The 19068-nt window shown below is 26.8% G+C and overlaps 1 protein-coding gene across 3 annotated transcripts in view; it reads right to left on the bottom strand.

Annotated features, from left to right (window-relative positions):
• Positions 1–11749: 11749 nt before the first annotated feature.
• The window catches only part of LOC135931419 (uncharacterized), a 31486-nt gene continuing 24167 nt past the window's right edge, over positions 11750–19068 (bottom strand). The window contains exons 12-14 of one of the 3 annotated variants that reach the window (XM_065468503.1): positions 12923–13089; positions 12356–12543; positions 11750–11930 (exon numbers count right to left, since the gene is read on the bottom strand). In XM_065468503.1, the coding sequence (XP_065324575.1) occupies positions 11835–11930; positions 12356–12543; positions 12923–13089 (451 nt within the window). In that variant the 3' untranslated portion in view covers positions 11750–11834. The remainder of the gene's footprint in view (positions 11931–12355; positions 12544–12922; positions 13090–19068) is intronic. The other 2 variants (XM_065468502.1, XM_065468501.1) reach the window with 2 other exon arrangements.

Here is a 19068-nt window from a genome sequence, read left to right as displayed (position 1 = left end):
TCAAAAAACATTTTATATGATTTGCTACAGCAGGCAATTGCTTCTGCTTGTTATTAACTATTAATAGGACATGTATTGATGATTATATCTATGATTTGTGGTAAGATTTATATTTTAAACAAATTAATTTAATCTTGGTACCTTTAATTAAACGTAATATTTAAGAGCAATGCACTTAGGTTTTTTATGGATTAATTATCTGCCAACCCTTCCCATTTTTTATTAATACAAATTCATCGACACCTTTATCCTGAATAAAATTTCATTGCTATATTTAAAAATTTGTAATATTTCTATTTCTTGTGGTACATATTTTTTCTATCTCCTTAATTATATAAGAGATGCGAGATGTCTCTGCGACAGTAAAAATCTCTAATATTTAATCTAACGGTTAATTTTATCAATTGTCATGCATAAGCAACAATTACGAATTTAAATCATCTAATTTTAAAATTAATTTAATAACTTCCAGCATTAGATGGCTGTAGTTTGTTCATAATAATAATGTGATTGCATTATCTGGATCAAGGACAGATCTTTAAAAAATTACATAAAATACGAGGTTATAGAAATATATTTCTTCTTTTCATATGAACATTTAAATATAGCTTTATTTTTAATACTTACTATTCAGCAATGAAGATTGCTAGATATATCTTATAATCAATTATTCTTTCATCATCATGTTCATTTAATATATTAAAGTCTCCAGAGATTACATTTTTAAAATATTTATTAGCATTCAGTCAGGACAAATCTTAATATAACAAAATTCATTATTCAATAAGGAAAGATTCTATTAACATTCTTAAGTTTAGCAACGTAAAATTCTCTAATTAAATATTACTTTTTATATAAATAGGGTAATATATTTATTAATTTGATACATCGAGATTTTTATCTAATAAAAATCCTAGGAGTATGTTGTCATAATATTTTATAAATATACACTATATGACTTTAGATCAATAAAATTTTCTGGAGGTCTAGAGACAATCTCCAATAAAGTTAAGGGATCATCAGTTCAATTTTTTGTAATTTACCTCCAAAATGTACCCTTTCATGCAGCTTTTTGGAAGTATGGTTATTATCCTGGCTTTTCATAATACTTGCACTATGGCACATGCCCTGATTTTTATTTTAAATCTATTATATATATGTATATGAAAATATTCCTAGATGTTTAATAATACGGTCAATTTATTTTTACTAAGGTATATGAAATCTATTTGTATGAGCAATATTTATTTAAAGTTATCATCTGTTTTTGTAACCAATAATATATAAATAATTTATCATAGGAAAAATTGATTATAATGGGTAAATATAGTTTGTGTATATTTTAGATATAATAATTGGTATAATTGTAATCCCATTTAATGATAGTTTTGCCTGCGTATTCATATGACTTCTAAGGAATATAGATTACTGGTTTCGAATTCAATATTTCATGGTTTGATTTGTTTAACACATCAGTTTCGAACTAAATCTGACTTAGCACTTAGTTCATTTTTATCTCAATAAGCGGTCTATTATAACGATAATTATTCAACATTTTAAAACAATAATTCACACATAAATTATCTATATATAATATAAATTTTTTTAATCCTTAACACCTCTGAACTGAACACTGTTTACAAAAAAGCAAAAAATAAAGCAAAAAAAAAATCAAAAAAAAAAGCAAAAAAAAAGCAAAAAATCAAAAAAAAAGCAAAAAAAAAAATAAAAAAGCAAAAAAAATAAAACAAAAAAAAATAAAACAAAAAAGATAAAAAAATTATAAAAAATACGAAAATAAAACCACTAATTCGCCAAATTTAAAATCGCCAAAACATCATCACACCTTGCAGATTCGCCCTCAGATAGGGTCAAGGCCTGTTTGCTGACAACTGAGGGTAAATAAATTATTCATAATAAATCAATTTATTTTAAATTTTCAAGCTGCAACAATACCAAATCTAACTTCCTATTCCATTAAAATGTAATTAAATAATTTTTTGGAAGCAATTAAATTTTTTTATAGCCGATCTCTCATTTACACCTAGCACATTTGCCCTCAGAACATATTAAAAAATAAATAAAACAAAAAAGAAAAAAACACAAAAAGAAAAAAAATGATAAAAAAAACAAATGAAAATAGAAAAAATGATAGAAATAAATGATAAATCAAAAAAAGAAAAATATGAAAAAAAGGAAAAAAAAAATATAGAAATAAACAAAAAAAGAAAAAAATTAATAAGAAAATACAAAAAAATACATTATGATAAATGGAAAACAAAACTGAAAATGAAAACGTAAGCTTCCTAGATGATTTTAAACACGGAATGAGAATTTAAGAACCAAGTATTATATAGTTAAAATAATTTATAATCTTTATAGATAGCTTTCTATAAATCGAATTGAATAACCAGGGATATTAGACAATATCTGTACATCGAATTGAATAACTGAGAACCAAGTATTATATAGTTAAAATAATTTATAATCTTTATAGATAGCTTTCTCAGGGATATTACACAATATCTGTAAATCGAATTGAATAACCAGGGATATTACACAATATCTGTACATCGAATTGAATAACTGAGAACCAAGTATTATATAGTTAAAATAATTTATAATCTTTATAGATACCTTTCTCAGGGATATTACACAATATCCCTAAATCGAATTGAATAACCAGGGATATTACACAATATCTGTACATCGAATTGAATAACTGAGAACCAAGTATTATATAGTTAAAATAATTTATAATCTTTATAGATAGCTTTCTAAGGGATATTACACAATATCTGTACATCGAATTGAATAACTGAGAACCAAGTATTATATAGTTAAAATAATTTATAATCTTTATAGATAGCTTTCTCAGGGATATTACACAATATCTGTAAATCGAATTGAATAACCAGGGATATTACACAATATCTGTACATCGAATTGAATAACTGAGAACCAAGTATTATATAGTTAAAATAATTTATAATCTTTATAGATAGCTTTCTCAGGGATATTAGATAACGTTATGATCTTTTCCCTGATCTCGGGCCTGCCCGTACCTACAACAACAACCTGGCGATTGGATGAAGTTTGAATCAATTCCACAGATTTCCTATGAAATACCCAAGTGTACTTAAACCGAAAGGACCCAACAGCAATTACTAATTAATACGCTACATCCCCGCGCTTATAATAAATATATATATAGCGAATATAATATATTACCTATGTTTTTTCCTTTTCTGAATAATGATTTCATTATGAAAGGTTGGATATTTTTACTGTTTCAGGAAATCGCAAAATGTAAATATGATCACACTTATAATTCATCAGGTATACATGAACAAACCCTAATGTTATTTATTTTGAGCTCTTAAAAACAAAATAGTCTATAGAAAAACCTATTTCTCAAAACCAATTGAAACGCGAATGAATATATATCCCAAAAGTATTTAAATAAGATGTTTAGAAACTCTATATTGAAAATTATCCCAAAGCAATTCCCCCATTTATATCAATTAGGGGGTCATCATTGATAGGCTCCTGAAAAAAATATAGGCCTTCCTGCCCCATATTCATGATATAATTTGAACCCCATTTATACAAAAACCTCAAGATCTCAAATATTCCCAACTGAAAATAGTAGAATATTGATTTTTGGTAACGCTAAAATTGATGTCATCCGCTTCAACAATATGTATGGACGGAAATTTCTGTATAGTTCCTAGATTATATGTTCAGCTCTACACATTGTAAATAATGTATGAAAATGTAATGATCCCAGTTATACAAGGGAGATATATATTCAACTTTTTCTCAATGTCAAAAATTTTGGTGCTTCCGGCAATAGGACGCGACTGCTATATCTGTTCTTAGATTTTATTTCCAAATATAGTGAAAGGTTAATTTTTTAAATATTTTAATCTAAAGTATTTAAGATGCTTCTATTGAAACTCATAATCTATTCCTCACGTGGCTAAGTGTAACTGCATTATTCGCTCATACTATATGGAAAAGGTATAAAAACTTGAAATATTTATAATCATTAATATTTTTCAATATTTAATTTAGGTATCATGTAGATGGCCTAACACTAATAACTAACTAGCTCGAGGGATTCAATCATGTGCTTAAACCTAAAACACTTTAGTGAAATTCAAACGCTATATATCTCATACAAATTCATATAAATAATATATAATCTTAGATAGCCTGGGTGATATTTAGTAATAGCGTAACTTAAACGCTTAAATTTACATAAATTGTAATTAAAACGACATCATGTCTGACTAAATAAATATATATACCGCAATTATAACAAATTATTCTTTATTATTGTAATTAATATAATCTACATTGTTCGCATTATGTAAATATATATTATATCTTACCTATGAAATTTTTGGCGATTTAAATAATAAAGCGACTAGTACAAAAGTCATAAAGGCCAATGTACCCATTTAAATTTTATATTACTGGTATCAGAGATAAATAATAAAATATATGTGTCGTTGCCTAGATTGTCAAAAATTTAATAATTAATCACAAAATAATGGCAAAAGATGTATGTCGTTATTCTTGATTTTGTCTTAGTGGTGACGCCATTTTTTATTTAGCTATTAATATTTTAATTTTGGCTGCTAAACATTATTTCTAACGGAGGACAGATGAATAATAGAAATTTTAACTATTCATTTCAAAATTTGAGGTTTAACTCGGTTACTATTAGATATACGGATATCCCGTTTTGAGAAAATTAAAGCACAAATTGAATACTAAATAATTGCCAAGTTTCGAAAGTTATTCTTAATTTTTTTCGGTTTTGACAAAGTGCCAACACTTTATTATTTGCTCATAACTCACTAGCCGTTTATTCTGCTGATATGCCGTTTAAAGATTCTTAATGTTCAATTAAAGGGCTACACACTGGCATAAGAATCGCTAATTGCACCTCACATTTACTAAGAGTTCCGCTCATTTCCGCTTCTCAAATAAATAAATATAACTCGGGTACTATTAGTGATACGGATATCCCGTTTTGAGAATATTAAATCACAATTTGAATACTAAATAGTTGCCAAGTTTCGAAATTTATTCTTAATTTTTTTCGGTTTTGGCAAAGTGCCAACACTTTCTTATTTTGTTCATAACTCACTAGCCGTTAATTCTGCTGATAAGCCGTTTATAGATTCTTAATGTTCTATTAAAGGGCTACACACTGGCATAAGAATCGCTAATTGCACCTCACATTTATTAAGAGTTCCGCTCATTTCCGCTTCTCAAATAAATAAATATAACTCGGTTACTATTAGTGATACGGATATCCCGTTTTGAGAATATTAAAGCACAAATTGAATACTAAATAGTTGCCAAGTTTCGAAATTTATTCTTAATTTTTTTCGGTTTTGGCAAAGTGCCAACACTTTCTTATTTTGTTCATAACTCACTAGCCGTTAATTCTGCTGATAAGCCGTTTATAGATTCTTAATGTTCTATTAAAGGGCTACACACTGGCATAAGAATCGCTAATTGCACCTCACATTTACTAAGAGTTCCGCTCATTTCCGCTTCTCAAATAAATAAATATAACTCGGTTACGGTTAATGATACGGATATCCCGTTTTGAGAGTATTAAAGCACAAATTGAATACTAAATAGTTGCCAAGTTTCGAAAGTTATTCTTAATTATTTTCGGTTTTGGCAAAGTGCCAACACTTTCTTATTTTGCTCATAACTCACTAGCCGTTATTTCTGCTGATATGCCGTTTAAAGATTCTTAATGTTCAATTAAAAAGCTACACACTGGCATAAGAATCGCTAATTGCACCTCACATTTACAAAGAATTCCGCTTATTTCCGCTTCTCAAATAAATAAATATAACTCGGTTACTATTAGTGATACGGATATCCCGTTTTAAGAATATTAAAGCACAAATTGAATACTAAATAATTGCCAAGTTTCGAAAGTTATTCTTAATTATTTCGGTTTTGGTAAAGTTATAAAACTTTCCTATTTTGCTCATAACTCACTAGCCGTTAATTCTGCTGATAAGCCGTTTATAGATTCTTAATGTTCTATTAAAGGGCCACACATTGGCATAAGTATCTCTAATTGCACCTCACTTTTTATAAATAATTCCGCCTACTTCATTTTCCTCAGATAAATAAATATTATTCGCTTGCGGTTAATAATACGGATATCCCGTTTTTAGAATATTAAAGCACAAATTGTAAACTAATTAATTGCCAAGTTTCAAAAGGTAATCTAATTTATTTTCGGTTTTGGCAAAGTGCCAACACTTTCCTTATTTGCTCATAACTCACTAGCCGTTAATTCTGCTGATATGCCGTTTAAAGATTCTTAATGTTCAATTGAATGGCTACACACTGGCATAAGTATCGCTAATTGCACCTCACATTTACAAAGAATTCCGCTTATTTCCGCTTCTCAAATAAATAAATATAACTCGGTTACGGTTAATGATACGGATATCCCGTTTTGAGAGTATTAAAGCACAAATTGAATACTAAATAATTGCCAAGTTTCGAAAGTTATTCTTAATATTTTCGGTTTTGGCAAAGTGCCAACACTTTCTTATTTTGCTCATAACTCACTAGCCGTTAATTCTGCTGATAAGCCGTTTATAGATTCTTAATGTTCTATTAAAGGGCTACACACTGGAATAAGTATCTCTAATTGCACCTCACTTTTTATAATTAATTCCGCCAACTTCATTTTCCTCAGATAAATAAATATTATTCGCTTGCGGTTAATGATACGGATATCCCGTTTTTAGAATATTAAAGCACAAATTGTAAACTAATTAATTGCCAAGTTTCAAAAGGTAATCTAATTTATTTTCGGTTTTGGCAAAGTGCCAACACTTTCTTATTTTGCTCATAACTCACTAGCCGTTAATTCTGCTGATATGCCGTTTAAAGATTCTTAATGTTCAATTAAAGGGCTACACACTGGCATAAGAATCGCTAATTGCACCTCACATTTACAAAGAATTCCGCTTATTTCCGCTTCTCAATTAAATAAATATAACTCGGTTACTATTAGTGATACGGATATCCCGTTTTGAGAATATTAAAGCACAAATTGAATACTAAATAATTGCCAAGTTTCGAAAGTTATTCTTAATATTTTCGGTTTTGGCAAAGTGCCAACACTTTCTTATTTTGCTCATAACTCACTAGCCGTTAATTCTGCTGATAAGCCGTTTATAGATTCTTAATGTTCTATTAAAGGGCTACACACTGGCATAAGTATCTCTAATTGCACCTCACTTTTTATAAATAATTCCGCCAACTTCATTTTCCTCAGATAAATAAATATTATTCGCTTGCGGTTAATGATACGGATATCCCGTTTTTAGAATATTAAAGCACAAATTGTAAACTAATTAATTGCCAAGTTTCAAAAGGTAATCTAATTTATTTTCGGTTTTGGCAAAGTGCCAACACTTTCTTATTTTGCTCATAACTCACGAACGGTTCATTCTGCTGATGTCCGGATAGAAGTGCAATTAGGTGCAATTAAGGCTCTAAATAATGGCATAATTTTTTTTAATTGCACCTCAAGTCGTTCTGCCAACTTCACGTTTTTTAAATAGGTATAGCTCGGTTACGGTTATACATACGGATATCCGGGTTTGAGAATATTAAAAAGTAAATCTTATACTACATTATTGTTAAGTTTCAAAAAAGGATCTCTTTTATTTTCGGTTTTGGCAAAATGCCAACACTTTCTTATTTTGCTCATAACTCACGAACGGTTCTTTCTGCTGATGTCCGGATAGAAGTGCAATTAGGTGCAATTAAGACTCTAAATAATGGCGTAACTTTTGTTAATTGCACCTCAAGTCGTTCTGCCAGCATCAAAATTTCACACTTTCCTTATTTTGCTCATAACTCACGAACGGTTCATTCTGCTGATGTCCGGACAGAAGTGCAATTAAGACTCTAAATAATGGCATAATTTTTGTCAATTGCACCTCAAGTCGTTCTGCCATTTCCGCTTCTCAAATAAATAAATATAACTCGGTTACTATTAGTGATACGGATATCCCGTTTTGAGAATATTAAAGCACAAATTGAATACTAAATAATTGCCAAGTTTCGAAAGTTATTCTTAATTTTTTTCGGTTTTGGCAAAGTGCCAACACTTTCTTATTTTGCTTATAACTCACTAGACGTTTATTCTGCTGATATGCCGTTTAAAGATTCTTAATGTTTAATTATAGGGCTACACACTGGCATAAGTATCGCTAATGGCACCTCACATTTACTAAGAGTTCCGCTCATTTCCGCTTCTCAAATAAATAAATATCCCGTTTTTAGAATATTAAAGCACAAATTGAATACTAAATAATTGCCAAGTTTCGAAAGTTATTCTTAATTATTTTCGGTTTTGGCAAAGTGCCAACACTTTCTTATTTTGCTCATAACTCACTAGCCGTAAATTCTGCTAAGCCGTTTATAGATTCTTAATGTTCTATTAAAGGGCTACACATTGGCATAAGTATCTCTAATTGCACCTCACTTTTTATAAATAATTCCGCCTACTTCATTTTCCTCAGATAAATAAATATTATTCGCTTGCGGTTAATGATACGGATATCCCGTTTTTATTATATTAAAGCACAAATTGTAAACTAATTAATTGCCAAGTTTCAAAAGGTAATCTAATTTATTTTCGGTTTTGGCAAAGTGCCAACACTTTCTTATTTTGCTCATAACTCACGAACGGTTTATTCTGCTGATGTCCGGATAGAAGTGCAATTAAGGCTCTAAATAATGGCATAATTTTTTTTAATTGCACCTCAAGTCGTTCTGCCAACTTCACGTTTTTTAAATAGGTATAGCTCGGTTACGGCTATACATACGGATATCCGGGTTTGAGAATATTAAAGAGTAAATCATATACTACATTATTGTTAAGTTTCAAAAAAGGATCTCTTTTATTTTCGGTTTGGCAAAATGCCAACACTTTCTTATTTTGCTCATAACTCACGAACGGTTCTTTCTGCTGATGTCCGGATAGAAGTGCAACTAGGTGCAATTAAGACTCTAAATAATGGCGTAACTTTTGTTAATTGCACCTCAAGTCGTTCTGCCAGCATCAAAATTTCACACTTTCCTTATTTTGCTCATAACTCACCAACGGTTCATTCTGCCGATGTCCGGATAGAAGTGCAATTAAGACTCTAAATAATGGCATAATTTTTGTCAATTGCACCTCAAGTAGTTCTGCCAACTTCTCGGAGCTATCTTATTTACTTACACTTTTAATATATATTATATTACTAAGTTAACTTAATTAAAATAGCCACTACCCCCTCCATAAATCAAAACTTTATTTTATCTGGAACGGGCCTGCTTCTACCTTCTTATTCTCCAGAAGGCGTTTAGGCAAGGGGCTCTGCCCTATGCCCCCGCATGTAATTGCGTCCTGCCCAAAATTTGCGAATGTGATCCTATTAAATTATGGAAGGCATGTAAAAATTCTTATAGATCTTTAAGTAAAATATTAATTTAAATTTCAAAGTTCAATTTTATTTTTTTGTCTTTATATTTTAAAAATTTATTTTCAAATCATTCAATCTCTTTCAATTACAAAATCGTCGACTATTATCAATTTATATATGGTACATCTAATGAAAATCAAATACAAAAAATAAATATAATTGACATCTCGGTACAAATCTATTTAATTTTTTAACTAAAAATAAAAATTTAGCATTTAAAATTATATTATTTTAAAGTAAAAGAAACATTTTTACAAAAACTAAATTATTTTAAGTAAGAAACAATTTTAAGGCAAATGAATTTGAGTAAAAAAAATATACATTTGTATAACCTTAAAAAAAATATTTTTACAAAAACTAAATTATTTTAAAGTAAGAAACAATTTTAAGGCAAAAGTATTTGAGTTAAAAAAATATACATTTGTATAAAAAAAAAATATTTTCTTTCAACTTCTTTTATTTTTATATTTAACAAATCCTTTCTTAGGTTACCCCCAATTTCTTTGAGAGTACAAGCGTAGCTTGGATATTTTTTTTAGCAAAATGGGCGATGCGCTTATAATCACGAAGCACGATTACCACGTTAAAAATTATTTTTGATTACTTTTATAATTAGAAACTTAAAAATAACTTCAATTTTATTTAATATACATATATAAAGAAATGCGATGTTCTTATTCATTAAAAACGTAGTTTAATTATTTATTTTTTATAGTAACAATTTGAAATAAATATTATAATAGATCAAAAATGTAACTTATTATTTTAATATAGTGTTTTTAATCATTAAATGATTCGCCGCAATTAGATTCATTTTACATATTTGCTTATAATAAATTGAAAAAATTTAATAAATGAAATTATCCAATATCTAAAAGTGCTGACATTTTTATTATGACTAGGACTAGTCTCGAACTCGCGACCTTCACGTCAGAGTAGATAATGAATGTTAAAACGTTTGTCTTTAAATTTTATATATCCTTAAGATATTTTGTTATTTCTTTTATTTTTCAAGCGTTAAAATCTGTTTTATTTTCATCTAAGTATCTATTAACTTAAACGATTTATTTTCTTTTATTTTTTTAAAAAGTTAAAAATGATTTTGTAATTACTTTTATTTTTAATGAATAATTTTTTAAATTAAAGATAACTTCTATTTTTTTGTTAAATGTATTTTTAATATAACAAAAATCTTTAAATGCGCATTTGAACGCCCAAAATTTTGAGCAAAAAATCTTTGATGATAAAAAAATCGAATATCCTTTCGAACTTAAAAAATTAGCATAGCATTAAATTTAAAAAAATTCATTTTTACTTATAAAATGCAATGTTTGAAATAAAAGCATCCATGCCAAAATTAAAACACAAAAGGTGAGGTTATAGAGGTGAGCACTAATGTTGTTAAAAACCGAATTAGGGTCTATTTTTTAAAATGGCCCGATTAAGATTTTAGCAAAAATAATATTATGTAAGCCTAGAGATTTTGTTCAGGATGGCAAAGGCTCAAACCTCTATCTTGAGGCTTATATATATAATTTTGGCCAAAATCTTAATCGGGCCGTTTTTAAAAATCAGGCTTTTTAACAACCCTAGTGAACATCGTATCTAGTAACATAACAATCATTAAGTTTGATTTGTATAATTTAGTAAGATTATAGGTTACCTTTGTTTAGTTCACAATTTATAGAAATTAAATTAATTTTTTAAATTACTTTTTCATTTATTTATTAATGGTTTCATTTTTATCTAAAGATCTCACTTGAAGAAGATATTATACTTTTATACTTCAAAAGGATATCCTACGTTGGTGGAAACGAAAAGAAATTTTTTAACAATGTTATCAAGATTAGCTAGAAAGATATTGGCAATTCCAGCAAATAGTGCTTCTTCTGAACGAAATTTTAGCATTGATGGAAGATTTTTAGAACAAAGAACGTGTATAAATCCAGAAAATGCGGATTTATTATTATTTTTCCATTATACAAGGGCCTTAGGAGAAAATGAATAATTAATTACCTTAAGAATGTATAATGATTTTAAAAGAGAAATTCAATGATTTATGGATACCACGTGTTTTTACTAAAAGAAATCATGAAAGGATGGACATCGCCGAATGTAATATAAGAGAAAAAGTTGTGAGTTGACTCATCTAACTTATATATAAGAAATAAATATTCGCAAATTAATAATATTATTTTATTTATATTTGAAATAAAAATAATAAATTTACTCTCAAGTTGTATATATATATTTAATATATTCAATATTTTAAATTAAAAGTAGAGGACATATTGACTAATAATCAGGTCGTTCCAGGTTTTCATCCATAGGCGATGAGGTGGGGTGGGCTATTCCAATATGATCCTTAAGTGTTCTAGCATATCCAAATACCTAAGTTAATATGGGCAATTAAGAAATAATATTTGCTTGATTAGTAACGGTACGAATAGCAAATTATTAAATTTGTTTTAACGTATCGAATAATCGTATTAGTTTTTTTAATAAATGACTACTATAGAACTTTGTAACATATTTTAAAGTTGTCACAAAATTCTTTATGGAAATCTATAACCTTGCCACTAATTAAATTTATAAAAAAAATTTCTATATCTCTTTCTTCACCTTAATATTAAATTTCAATTGAACGAAGGACTTTAGATTTCTACCTAGGTACCTTTACAAGGGTACCTGCCTAAATTACCTAAAATTAAAAGTTAGAATATTCCTATTACATATCCATCTTAACTTTTTCAAAGATTTGGCGAATATTTCGTTATTTTCATTATTCTTCGACCCTTTTATTTCTAGAAAATTACCTTCCCACAAAACTCGCACAAATGAACCGGTTTTGGATCACCGTGAATACGCTCCTCGTGTCTCTTCAAATTGACCCTAGAGGCAAAAGATCGCCGACAGGGTTTGCATTCGTATATGGGAAGCAAGAGTAAATCAGCGGAGAGGGGAGCAGTAGTTGAAGTCGAAGGGTGAGGGGAGTCAGGCGAAGCTGGAGGTTAAAATATAAAAATGTTTCAATTCAATTAAAGAGATGGTAATGACATGATATATTATTGAATAGATAAATAGATGCATTTACGCACTATTTATAAGCCATTTATAAAAAAATGAAAAATTTAATACAACTAATAGCTCATGAAAATAATAAGGATGGCAGCAAAGAAAAATTATTTAGTAACGTTATTTTTAGGTGCCAAAATAAAGTACTGATTCAAATGGGAAAAGTCTAACATTGATTCTATTGAAAAAAAAGGTAGATAATCATTAATCAACTCAGGAGCTAGTAAAGGTCATAAAAAATTATTTAAAATATATCTCAACTCTTGGTAACATTAAATTAACAAAACTAATAAAAATAAAGGTATAACCATTAGCCATTAACATTCGTTGTTGCAAAGTGTCCAAATGAGCTCTATGAGTTGCCGCCCCAAGCGAATTATTCAAAGCTGCAAGATTAGACATTATAAAACTACTCGAGTTCCCTCCACCTCCCATATTTCCAGATGAATGATATAACATGGTTGTCTCTTTCCTACTAATTTATTTTCATGTAACCATATTAAAAACATATTGTTAAATACAGTATATGGTAAATTTTTTAAAAAAATATATGAAATAATTATTTTTTATAAAAACAAAACTAATATATTTATTAGGGATTCACCGAAATTTTTATCGGATTGGGCCGATATGTCGTCTCTTAATAATTTTAATAGGCAATATCGCATCCATTTTTAAAAATTCTTCTATGAAACTTTTCCCTGCTACTCTTGATTTATTAAATCCTCTTATGACTTTCAAATGCCTTTGATTAGTGTTGCGTAATCGGCTAAAAACTACGCCTAAGCCTAATAAGGCTAAGCCTAAAAATCGGCTAAAACTAAAAATCGGCTAAGCCTAATTAGGTTAAGTCTAAAAATCGGCTAAGCCTATATAAATCTGCTAAAATTAAATTAGTCAAAATTCTGCATCGATGCTTAGTATTAATTATTATTTATTTATTTTAGTAAAATAATTAATTATATTTATATTTAATGTAAATATTTTATTATTATCAACAAATAAACATGATATGATTTAATATTTTTTATTTATATTATTATATTTTGAAATGAAAATAAATTTATTTATTTGATGTTATTTTAATAAAAAAAATAATATGCTGCTATATTGTAAAATTGTAATATTCTTTTTAATATAATTTATTAGTGATTTTCACAATCTTCTTTATAAATACATCTTTTATTGAGGAATTATATTGTAAATTTTATTAGATAAATAAACAATCTTTTAGGTGAAATCTTTTTATAATTTTTTTATCATTTTTTTAAAATTATCTATTTTTTATTAAATGAGGTGGATTTTATGAAACTTTTTTGATGATTTTATATGATCTTTTTAAGGATAATATTTTAATGTGACAATTGTCATAATCGCTATTTTATAAGTTTTTTGAATTTTTTTGAAGAAAATAGGTTAAAATAAGTATTAATAACATGTGTAAATATAAATTTAGTGAAGATGTACCAAAGAAAAGTGACAATTGTCATAATCGCTATTTTTAAAGTTTTTTGATTTTTTTTGACGACAATATGTTAAAATAAGTATTAATAACATGTTTAAATAAAAATTTAGTGAAGATATACCATAGAAAATTGACAATTGTCATAATCGTTATTTTTAAAGTTTTTTGAATTTTTTTGAAGAAAATATGTTAAAATAAATATTAAAAACATGTTTAAATAAAAATTTAGTGAAGATGTACCATAGAAAAGTGACAATTGTCATAATCGTTATTTTATACGTTTTTTGATTTTTTTTGAAGAAAATAGGTTAAAATAAGTATTAATAACATGTGTAAATATAAATTTAGTGAAGATGTACCAATGAAAAGTGACATTTGTCATAATCGTTATTTTATAAGTTTTTTGAATTTTTTTGAAGAAAATAGGTTAAAATAAGTATTAATAACATGTGTAAATATAAATTTAGTGAAGATGTACCAATGAAAAGTGACATTTGTCATAATCGTTATTTTTAAAGTTTTTTGAAAAAAATATGTTAAAATAAGTAGTAAAAACATGTTTAAATAAAAATTTAGTGAAGATGTACCATAGAAAAGTGACAATTATCATAATCGTTATTTTATAAGTTTTTGGAATTTTTTTGAAGAAAATTTGTTAAAATAAGTATTAATAACATGTGTAAATATAAATTTAGTGAAGATGTACCATAGAAAAGTGACAATTGTCATAATCGTTATTTTATAAGTTTTTGAATTTTTTTGAAGAAAATATGTTAAAATAAGTATTGATAACATGTTTAAATAAAATTTAGTGAAGATGTACCATAGAAAATTGACATTGTCATAATGGTTATTTTTAAAGTTTTTTAAATTTTTTGACGAAAATATGTTAAAATAAGTATTAATAACATGTGTAAATATAAATTTAGTGAAGACAATGAAAAGTGACAATTGTCATAATCGTTATTTTTAAAGTTTTTTGACGAAAATATGTTAAAATAAGTATTAATAACATGTGTAAATATAAATTTAGTGAAGATGTACTCTAGATAAGCGACAATTGTCATAATCATTATTTTTTAAATTTTTTGATTTTTGTTGACGAAATAATAACATGTTTAAATAAAAATTTAGTGAAGATGTACTATAGAAAAGTGACAATTGTCATAATCGTTATTTTTAAAATTTCTTTGATGTAAATGGGTAAAAATATAGATTGTAAAATTAAAATTGCCTGAGTATATGCCATAGAAAAACATATGGTAATAATAGATTCTTCCCCAAAAACAAGAGCAAATTGGCATTTTATTACATTTGTTCATCGGGTCAGAAATTAATATGCAAAATTTATATCATAATATCTAATCCTAAGTTAGAAATTATTATTTTTTTTACCAATTTTCATCAGACAATCTTGTTTAAAATTTGGGTAAACTTTTTTTTCTATTTTAAAATCAATATCGATGCAAGTTAACTATTTTCGTCAAAAAAAATCAAGAAACTTTAAAAATAACGATTATGACAATTGTGGCTTATCTAGAGTACATCTTTACTAAATTTTTATTTAAACATGTTATCAATACTTATTTTAAAATATCTTTGTCAATAAAATTCAAAAAATTTTAAAAATAACGATTATGACAATTGTCACTTTTCATTGGTACATCTTCACTAAATTTATATTTACACATGTTATTAATACTTATTTTAACATATTTTCGTCAAAAAAATTCAAAAAACTTTAAAGATAACGATTATGACAATTGTCACTTTTCTATGGTACATCTTCACTAAATATTTAAACATTTTTAATATTTATTTTAACATATTTTCTTCAAAAAAATTCAAAAAACTTTAAAAATAATAATTATGACAAATGTCACTTTTCATTGGTACATCTTCACTAAATTTATATTTACACATGTTATTAATAATTATTTTAACATATTTTTTTCAAAAAAAATCAAAAAACTTTAAAATTAACGATTATGACAAATGTCACTATCTTCACTAAATTTATATTTACACATGTTATTAATACTTATTTTAACATATTTTCATCAAAAAAATTCAAAAAGCTTTAAAAATAGCGATTATGTCAATTTTTACTTTTCATTGGTACATCTTCACTAAATTTATATTTACACATGTTATTAATACTTATTTTAACATATTTAAGTCAAAAAACTTTAAAAATAACGATTATGACAATTGTCACTTTTCTATGGTACATCTTCACTAAATTTATATTTACACATGTTATTAATACTTATTTTAACATATTTTCGTCAAAAAAATTCGAAAAACTTTAAAAATAACGATTATGACAATTGTCACTTTTCTATGGTACATCTTCACTAAATTTATATTTACACATGTTATTAATACTTATTTTAACAAATTTTCGTCAAAAAAATTCAAAAAAACTTTAAAATTAACCATTATGACAATTGTCACTTTTCATTGGTACATCTTCACTAAATTTGTATTTACACATGTTATTAATACTTATTTTAACATACTTTCTTCAAAAAAATTCAAAAAACTTATAAAAGAACGATTATGACAATTGTCACATTAAAATATTATCCTTAAAAAGATCATATAAAATAACATCAAAAAAGTTTCATAAAATCCATCTCATTTAATAATAAATAGATAATTTTAAAAAAATGATAAAAGATTTCACCTAAAAGATTGTTTATTTATCTAATAAAATTTACAATATAATTCCTCAATAAAAGATGTATTTACAAAGAAGATTGTGAAAATCACTAATAAATTATATTTAAAGAATATTACATTTTTACAATATAGCAGCATATTATTTTTTTTTATTAAAAAAACATCAAATAAATAAATTTATTTTCATTTCAAAATATAATAATATAAATAAAAAATATTAAATCATATCATGTTTATTTGTTGATAATAATAAAATATTTACATTAAATATAAATAAAATAAATTATTTTACTAAAATAAATAAATAATAATTAATGCTAAGCATCGATGCAGAATTTTGACTAATTTTTTTAGCCAATTTTTAGGCTATACCTAATTAGGCTTAGCCGATTTTTCCACCTAAAATCTCGGCTAAGCCGTTTTTAGTCGGCTAAAATTAGCCGATTACGCAACACTACCTTTGATATATGGATTTTTTCTTATTCTGTCCCAAGAAGGCATACAAAGGGATCCATTAGGACCTCTTCTATTTTGCTTTGGAATCCATGATCCCATTTTCCAAATAAGACAGTATTTCAACCTAGACCATAATCAGTGGTATTTAGATAATGGAACCATCTGTGACTTCGGCTAATGTAGATATCTGGAAACCAATTCCCAAGCTAGCGGCCTCACATTAAATATAAATAAAACTGAATTATCATTCTAAACAACAAGCCTCCAGTTACAATATCATCGCTCCTGACAGTTTAAACCTATTAGGGTCCCAGTTAGCTAATACCATTAAGGCTGAAGAATTCTTTATGACATTTTCAACACATCCTATGCAATTTACCAGCACATCAAAGCTCATTTTTTAATACTTAAATGCCTATACATACCAAAATTTTTGCATATTTTCCGTTCATCATCATTTTTAAAAACAAAGAATTTATATCAAAAATTCTGGACAAATTCAAAATGGAAAAAATTTTAAACATTAAATTAAACCCATTAGGTCATTCGCCCAGTTACCTTTAAATTGTTTGGTTCAAACTTTTTCCCAGCATCAATTATCTTTATTGTCATTTTTATCAACCAGATTAACAAACTACAATGATTTCAGACTTCACATGTCCACCGATCGTTTACTAGTTGACGCAACTAACAAATGGGAGGCTAATATACCTTTTAACACTCATTTAACATAAAAAATACATTACAAAATTAAAGCTTTTAACTCTTTTAATCAGCTGACAGACTTCATGGTCATGAATGGTTAGAATAACTCCCTAGTCAAATCCTTGGTAATCTCTTATCAGACAAACAATTGAGAGGCCATTAGTTTACGTCTAGGTTAGGATATCCTACAGCCACATGTTTATATAAAATGCAAATCAGTTGATTCAAAAGGTAGGCACGGCCATTATATATACAGTCAAGGGCATCAGCACCACACAGCAATAAATCATGACAACTAGTCATTTCCCCATTAACTTATAAGATTTAAAAAAATCTTGACACCAAAATTCGGCAAGAGTTGTTAAGGAGCTTGGCCACAGGAGCGGCACTTCTGGAGAGCCGCTACAATATTTCAAAAACACCTGGAGCGCCCTTCCTTTTAGAAATCAGGAGTGGGAGCTATCTCCTTTTAGGGCTGGAGCGGAGGAGGGCCACTATACTTCTTTTAAATCTAATGTAAAAATTAATTATTTTTTAAATAATAATAAATCTATTTATAAGGTTGAGCCGAGTTTTATATTGGTTTTTCATTTAAACAGTTAAAATACTAAAAACCCAAGTTTTTTTTTCTTTTTATATTGAAAATTTCTTGGAAAATCTTGTAAGTCATATTAATATTCATTTATGATAAAAAATAGTTTTTGATATTATGGATCCAGACATCTTAGAAGTAGAAATTAAAATAAAAAATAAATTATCTATTTAAATAACTTTATAAAAGATTTTCAAATGTTTATAATGATGAAAATATCATTGCGGCTATTATCCATCCTACATTCAAATTAAATTGGGAATGGATTAAAAATGCATAAAATATGGAACTAAAATACAAATTAATTAATTTTTTAAGAAAACAAATTCCAAATGCAAAAAATAGCTACTAGTTCATGCGAACCCTTCAATGATTTGTAAGATTTTTTTAAATTCCATGAAATTGATCATCAAGAAGATAATATATTAGATAAATATTTTTTAAATAATGATATCAAAATTACTATTTTTTAATAAATTTCCTGAATAAAAATATTTTTATAAAATACAATACTCCACTTCCCTCAGTGCTCCTGTTGAGAGCCTGTTTAG

The sequence above is a fragment of the Gordionus sp. m RMFG-2023 genome, chromosome 1 (genome assembly GCF_954871325.1).
Source record: "Gordionus sp. m RMFG-2023 chromosome 1, tfGorSpeb1-WG-v2, whole genome shotgun sequence".
NCBI classification, from domain to species: domain Eukaryota; kingdom Metazoa; phylum Nematomorpha; class Gordioida; order Chordodea; family Parachordodidae; genus Gordionus; species Gordionus sp. m RMFG-2023.
The sequence above is the reverse complement of the archived record's forward strand: the minus strand, read 5'-3'. Positions and strand labels throughout refer to the sequence as shown.